Source organism: Sinocyclocheilus rhinocerous, unplaced genomic scaffold (genome assembly GCF_001515625.1).
Source record: "Sinocyclocheilus rhinocerous isolate Xijiao unplaced genomic scaffold, SAMN03320098_v1.1 scaffold4376, whole genome shotgun sequence".
NCBI lineage: Eukaryota > Metazoa > Chordata > Actinopteri > Cypriniformes > Cyprinidae > Sinocyclocheilus > Sinocyclocheilus rhinocerous.
Genome location: NW_015653011.1, coordinates 15,510 through 23,293, shown reverse-complemented (window position 1 = coordinate 23,293; position 7,784 = coordinate 15,510). Strand labels below are relative to the sequence as shown.

Below are 7,784 nucleotides of genomic sequence, written 5' to 3'. Positions count from 1 at the left end.
TCTTCAGGGTTAGAAACTTCCTAATAGGTGTTTTGGGACAAGATGGAGCTAAACTCTGCAGGACACTGGCCCTCCAGGAGCAGGTTTGGTCACCACTGGACTACATACTTTATATGGCATGAAAATTTGAAGAAAAATAAGAAATAAAAAAACCCTGTTCCAATCTAGAAGGGTGTAAATTGAATCCCACACCTGCTTTATCACTGGAAAACTGCCGTATAATGACGACATCATCATAGTTTTCTGGTAAGTCATCTACAGCAAAAACAATGAAAAATTAAATGCATCCATCAATTAAAATACATATATATTTATTGTGTAAAGATGTAAAAGATGTAAAAATAATGATAAGTCATAAACCTGTAGCATGATGTCTCACTCCAGCAGTGATTACATCATCGTAGTTCTCTGGTGTGATTTGTTGCTCTTCTAAATGAGTTAAAAACAAAGAGAGAACAGAACTTAGTCAGTGCATCACCATATTTATTATTTGACAAGAATGAAAATGAGGCTGTGAGCGATACAAGTACAGGGTCTTCAATGGATGGTACTGTTGTTTAACAAAAATTGTTCAACTGACAAAACATATTTTCAAAAAACTTTAAGTAAACAAAAGCTTTATGAAAATGAAGTGATCTAGGACCTTTGTACAGTGCCTGCCACTGGTAAGACTGTAAGTCTGTCCCTCACAACCTCATTTTCATCTGCATAATGAATCAATGAATGAAACCATATCTAAATTATGTGTTGAATGGTGTACAGTATATAATTTCTGCTAAGAAAATGTTTGCTAAGTAAAGTGCTAAGTACTCGCTAAGTAAATGTGTTTAATTAATTGCATATGCATTACACAACATACATAGGCTTCTGTATGTAGTGGGTAACATTACTATTTTAAAGGGATAGTTCACCCAAAAATGAAAATTCTGTCACATGGACTATTTTACCGATGTCCTTACTACATTTCTGGGCCTGGGAACATTTCAGTTGCATTGCTGTCTATGCAGGGTCAGAAAGCTCTCGGATTTCATCAAAAACATCTTAATTTGTGTTCTGACGATGAACAAAGGTCTTACGTTTTGAAAAGGTCATGAAAGCAAAGCATTTTTTTCTGTCAAAAATTGCAATTGTATATTTCAATACAGAATGTAACAAAACACTGTTAGATTGCAACTGAAACGTATATAGTAAGATTGCTAAAACTTTAAAAGCTTTGAAAGGATTTGAGGCAGTGGATGTGGTTCGTGTTATACAGCTCCTGCCTGTTTTCCTGGTTCCTCCTCCACATCATCATAGTCTGTTATTGGAAAACAAGAGCCAATTCATGTATCAATACATACATTAAAATGCATGATAAAAAAACACTACAACACTAAAATATACTAGCAGTAAATTTAAATGAGCTTTCATAACCACAGAAATTGATCATATGAAGTGATTATAAAGACTAAATGAAGTTGTTAATAACGTACCAAACATGTCACTCATATATTCTCTGACATTCTTCACATCATCATACTCCTCCTGAACACCCCCTGATATAAATGTGGCTATTATTAATTACATGAAAAAAAAAGACTATATCAGGGGTGTCCAATCCTGCTCCTGGAGGGCCACAGTCCTAACCACAATCAAACACCAGAACCATTTGATCATGGTCTTCAGGGTTAGAAACTTCCTAATAGGTGTTTTGGGACAAGATGGAGCTAAACTCTGCAGGACACTGGCCCTCCAGGAGCAGGTTTGGTCACCACTGGACTACATACTTTATATGGCATGAAAATTTGAAGAAAAATAAGAAATAAAAAAACCCTGTTCCAATCTAGAAGGGTGTAAATTGAATCCCACACCTGCTTTATCACTGGAAAACTGCCGTATAATGACGACATCATCATAGTTTTCTGGTAAGTCATCTACAGCAAAAACAATGAAAAATTAAATGCATCCATCAATTAAAATACATATATATTTATTGTGTAAAGATGTAAAAGATGTAAAAATAATGATAAGTCATAAACCTGTAGCATGATGTCTCACTCCAGCAGTGATTACATCATCGTAGTTCTCTGGTGTGATTTGTTGCTCTTCTAAATGAGTTAAAAACAAAGAGAGAACAGAACTTAGTCAGTGCATCACCATATTTATTATTTGACAAGAATGAAAATGAGGCTGTGAGCGATACAAGTACAGGGTCTTCAATGGATGGTTAACAAAAATAACAAAAATTGTTCAACTGACAAAACATATTTTCAAAAAACTTTAAGTAAACAAAAGCTTGAAGTGATCGAAGTGATCTAGGACCTTTGTACAGTGCCTGCCACTGGTAAGACTGTAAGTCTGTCCCTCACAACCTCATTTTCATCTGCATAATGAATCAATGAATGAAACCATATCTAAATTATGTGTTGAATGGTGTACAGTATATAATTTCTGCTAAGAAAATGTTTGCTAAGTAAAGTGCTAAGTACTCGCTAAGTAAATGTGTTTAATTAATTGCATATGCATTACACAACATACATAGGCTTCTGTATGTAGTGGGTAACATTACTATTTTAAAGGGATAGTTCACCCAAAAATGAAAATTCTGTCACATGGACTATTTTACCGATGTCCTTACTACATTTCTGGGCCTGGGAACATTTCAGTTGCATTGCTGTCTATGCAGGGTCAGAAAGCTCTCGGATTTCATCAAAAACATCTTAATTTGTGTTCTGACGATGAACAAAGGTCTTACGTGTTTGGAACGACATGAGTAATTAATGACAGAATTTTCATTTTTGGGTGAACTATCCCTTTAAGTCATCTAACCTGAAAGAAGCTCATCAGCATCTTCATATCCAGAATGCTGTTCTTCAGAAAGGACACTTCCTGTTATGGAGTAGAACCATCAGACACATTCATAATCACAAATCAGCCAAAACCCCTACTTCCTTTGGATCATTCAATACTAACACTATATAATTTCAAATAACACTCAACGTCCCACAATGTGTTTTATTCCAATCATCCCTCAGAATTAAGTGATTATCCTGTTGATCTAAACAAATCTGACACGATGACACTTACTGACCCCTCTGAGTGAAGAGACTGTGTCTGTGCTGAATCTATGACAGTTACTCACCCCTCTGAGTGAAGAGACTGTGTGTGTTAGTGGGTCTGTGCTGAATCTCCTCATAAACGGCCTCAGTCGTCGTCCTGTGTCTCCTCTTAGAGAGAGCTGTGAGTGTAGACAGACAAACCTGCTGTCAGTTCACAACACATGACTGATCACACACTGAATAAGACACAATATGACAGTCTCTGGATCTCTCCTACCTCTCCTCATCACTCTGTTCTGCTGAATCAGTATAAGCAGTGGCACTAAGAGCAGTAAGAGCACAACTCCCAGTACAATCACAAGCACTGGGGGGACGGAGAGAGACGCTGCTGGAGGAGTTTGTGGAGGAGCGACTGATGTTGAGCGCACTGAAGGAGAAACTGATGATGTTGTGGCAGGAGAAGTGGACACTGACACATCTGACAAGTCTGTCAAAACAGACGCAAACACATTAAAAACCATGCAAAAACACAAACATTATTCGCTCTAAAATGATCAAATGAATATTATTCCTCAGTGTTTTGTTGTGACCTGCACAGGTGAGTCCAGCGTGCTCTTTGCGGGAGCAGTCAGTGTGGTTTTTCAGGGAGAAAGGACAGTCCCACAGGTGAATCTCATTCCCTCTGCACTCGACTCTGTTCAGCCACACAACACCTTCACCAGCATCAAAGACTGAATTCCCATCAGCCCTCAGTGCTGCTCCACAACCCAGCTGCCTGCAGACCACCTGAGCATCGCTGATGTCCCACTGATGGAGAGAGGACAGTCCCACAGGTGAATCTCATTCCCTCTGCACTCGACTCTGTTCAGCCACACAACACCTTCACCAGCACCAAAGACTGAATTCCCATCAGCCCTCAGTGCTGCTCCACACCCCAGCTGCCTGCAGACCACCTGAGCATCGCTGATGTCCCACTGATCATCACAGACTGAGCCCCACACAGCGTTATGATACACCTCCAGCCTCCCAGAGCACCGGCCCTCCTCTCCAATCAGTCTGAGAGGAAGATGCTCTGAAATAAATGTGGAGACTCATCAGCTATCACTTACCAGCCAGACAATTCACAACTATATGGTGAATAAAAAGCAATTAGCCATTCATTTATTATTGCTCTCATTACTAAAACAAAACCTACTCACTTGAGCACTGTCTCTGGTGAGGAGATGCTGAACATGTCAGACGACTCTGTGGAGACTCAGGACTCTCTTTCTCTGTAATTATAGCATGCATGACTCAACAAACCTCTGATTTAGATGGAAACTAAACTTTTATGAAAACTCAACAACAAACAATACTGTGTTTGGTTTGCTGAAATAAAATCAATCAAAAATCAAGAAATTAAATTATTATTATATCATGATTTAATGATTAAATCATTACATTTATTCTTACCAAAGCAAGTGATATTGGCCACCTCATTATCATAACAGTTGTTCTGGCCCCAGGGTAAAGATGGACACTGCCACAATGTTCCATCATGTTTTCGACAATTAAGATGATCTAACCAATTACGAGCAGATCTCAGTCCCACTGAATATCTTGGTTCACTGCCAGATCTTCCACAGTTCAGCTCTTGACAGATCAGACTCGCTGTGTCTCTGTGCATTTTGTTGTAACATAAATTTCCCCAGGATCCATTGTAGAAAACCTCCACATTCCCTTCACAGCCCTCAGTTAACCTGATCTCTTTAAACTCTAGATGGGAAAGTGTGAATTAATACAATTGGAATTCAGGTTGTGCCAAACTTAAAATACCACCTAAATAACTTAAGACAATTCTAATGCATGCTGCAATCATTGACAGCATTTAAAAATATTACCGGACCCAATATGTTATTAAATGTAGGATATTTCTTTGAAAAACATTCTCACTATTGTACTGTTTACCAGCGCACACGACTCCTACATCCTCCTTGTGTTGACAGTCATGTTTTCCCCAGCCTGGAGAAGAGCAGCTCCACAGGGACGTCTCATTCCCCTCACACTCCACCTCATCCAGCCATATGGGTCCAGAACCAGGACCAAACCAGGCTGGTACCTGCTGGTTACTGAGGGCCACTCCACACTGCAGCTGTCTGCACACCACATGAGCATCTTTAATATCCCAGGAGTCATCACACACTGTCCCCCATGAGCCGCTGTGAAAAACCTCCAGCCTCCCTGCACAGTCTCCCCCAGAACCCACCAGCCTGATGGACCCGCGACCTGATATTCAGAGAAAGAAAAACACATTACTGATCACGAACAACTGAAGAATCTGTCCAGATGTTGTTCTTCTCACCGATGCAGGTGATTGACAGCTGTTGTGTGGAGCTGCAGTTGAGAGTTTGTGGAGAGCTGCAGTTCCCCAGATGAGCTTCACTCCCAGAGCACTGGAAGCCCGTCACACACTCATGACTGTGTTCAGGACTGGATGAAGAGGAGCCGTAGAAGTTCAGCACAGAGCCACAGCCCAGCTGTCTGCAGACCACAGAGGATTCAGTGAGACTCCAGGAGTCCAGCAGAACTCTCCTCCAGACCTGATGGATGAAAACTTCCACCTCACCCTCACACTGTCTCTCTCCAGACAACCGCACCAGACCATCATGAAGAGCCAGAGAGGAATCTGATGAAACAATCTGTTGTTTTAATAAAATACTGCAAGTTTGAGAATAAAACATTTTATATATTAATAAATCAATTCAGAAATAAATGACAAGTGCATTAATCTTTCAGTCTGAATTAAACATGTGAAATACATTTGAGATGAAATATTGTATTTCTACTATTGAGTCTTTGAGTAGCATAATATCAGTCAATCTTACAGTAATATAGACTCACTAGAGCAGATGACTCCAACATCTCGACTATGAGAACATTCAGCTCGACTCCATGAAGAGATGGAACATTCTGAGAGTTTTCTTTCATTCCAGTCACAATCAAACACATCAGCCCAGATTTCAGCACTTCCCTCTCCAAACCAGTTCAGCGAGCCATATGGGTCCAGAACCAGGACCAAACCAGGCTGGTACCTGCTGGTTACTGAGGGCCACTCCACACTGCAGCTGTCTGCACACCACATGAGCATCTTTAATATCCCAGGAGTCGTCACACACTGTCCCCCATGAACCGCTGTGAAAAACCTCTAGCCTTCCTGCACAGTCTCCCCCAGAACCCACCAGCCTGATGGACCCACGACCTGATATTCAGAGAAAGAAAAACACATTACTGATCACGAACAACTGAAGAATCTGTCCAGATGTTGTTCTTCTCACCGATGCAGGTGATTGACAGCTGAGTCTGATCCCACAACAGACACAGCAATCCCACAATTCAGCTGTCTACAGAGGACACTGGCAGCTCTCATATCCCAGCATGCATCACACACTGTGCCCCACTCATTGAGGAACTGAAGCTCCACTCTTCCAGAACAAGAGTCTGAACCATTTATCAGTCTGAGATCAGTGTAACCTGAGCAAAGTAAGGAAAGGTCAGAAACAATGCATAAAAGTGTCTTCCCTTAAGATGTCATTAGATTGATAACTTTATATTTTAAATCTAAGACATGACTGAGTATCAAAAACAAATGAAGAGATGCTGGATATTTATACTTAACCAGAGCAAATCAGTCCCACATTGTTGTCAGTGGTGCAGTTGTGTTTGTGTGATGACAATATTGAACAGAATGAAATCTGTGATTCATTTCCTCTACACTGAATCTCTTGTTTCCACATCTGAGTGTCTCCTTTGCCAAAAGCAGCTGCTCCCAGCACCTGTACAGGAGCCCCACAGTCCAGCTCTCTACACACAACCTCTGCATCCTGCTGGTCAAAGGCAGCGACACACACTGACATCCACGTCTGATTATGAAGGATCTCTAACCTCCCAGAGCAAAGATGAGACCCATCAGCAAGTCTGGAGCGTTTATGGCCTGTTTATATTGCATAAAAGTGAGCATTAAGTGAGCTGGTTTTGTTTAACAGGTTCTGGATGTGGCAAGTTTTGCATGCAATTACATTTTTAACATTCAAAGTGTTTCATATACAGTAATAGCCAAAAGTTTTGGCAGAGACATACATTTTGTGTTTTGCAAAGTTTGCTGCTTAAGCTGTTGTGGTGTTCATTCACATTGTTTCTAGACTATTGTGTAGAGTGATCAGATGCATTTTAAATAATTGCTAAAAGAGCAGTCTGATTGCTATAAAAGGAGGGAAGAAGCGCTTCCAATCATTGTGTTCTTGTTAGCAATGGTTACCTCCAAAGAAACACGTGCAGCCATCATCGCTTTGCATCAAAATGGCCTCACATGCAAGGAAATTGCTACAAAGAATATTTCACCTGAAATAACCATTTACCGGATCATCAAGAACTTCAAGGAGAGAGGTTCGACTGCAGTGAAGAAGTCTTCAGGACGTCCCAGAGTGTCCAGCAAGCGCCAGGACGGTCTCCTCCTGAGGAGTCAGCTACAGAATTGTGTCACCAGCAGTGCAGAGCTTACTCAGAAATGGCAGCAGGTTGGTGTGAGAGCATCTGCACGCACAGTGAGGTGAAGACTTTGGACAATAGCCTGGTGTCAAGAAGGGCAGCAAAGAAGCCACTTCTCTCCAAGAAAAACGTTAAGGACAGACTGAAATTCTGCACGAAGTACAAGGATTGGACAGCAGAAGACTGGTGCAAAGTTATTTTCTCTGATGAAGCTCCCTTCCG

The 7,784-nt window shown here is 40.9% G+C and overlaps 1 protein-coding gene across 1 annotated transcript in view; it reads right to left on the bottom strand.

The window, feature by feature from the left end:
• Positions 1-1,232: 1,232 nt before the first annotated feature.
• Positions 1,233-7,784, bottom strand: part of LOC107715531 (scavenger receptor cysteine-rich type 1 protein M130-like) — a gene marked incomplete at its 5' end in the record, with an annotated part of 21,510 nt that continues 14,958 nt past the window's right edge. Inside the window, 16 exons of the mRNA XM_016521683.1 lie at positions 1,233-1,297; positions 1,473-1,535; positions 1,851-1,913; positions 2,019-2,087; positions 2,809-2,868; positions 3,122-3,217; positions 3,316-3,525; positions 3,629-3,751; positions 3,919-4,110; positions 4,238-4,309; positions 4,491-4,793; positions 4,986-5,303; positions 5,380-5,703; positions 5,919-6,062; positions 6,378-6,548; positions 6,694-7,008. Coding sequence (XP_016377169.1) covers positions 1,248-1,297; positions 1,473-1,535; positions 1,851-1,913; positions 2,019-2,087; positions 2,809-2,868; positions 3,122-3,217; positions 3,316-3,525; positions 3,629-3,751; positions 3,919-4,110; positions 4,238-4,309; positions 4,491-4,793; positions 4,986-5,303; positions 5,380-5,703; positions 5,919-6,062; positions 6,378-6,548; positions 6,694-7,008 — 2,573 coding nt within the window. The remainder of the gene's footprint in view (positions 1,298-1,472; positions 1,536-1,850; positions 1,914-2,018; positions 2,088-2,808; positions 2,869-3,121; positions 3,218-3,315; positions 3,526-3,628; positions 3,752-3,918; positions 4,111-4,237; positions 4,310-4,490; positions 4,794-4,985; positions 5,304-5,379; positions 5,704-5,918; positions 6,063-6,377; positions 6,549-6,693; positions 7,009-7,784) is intronic.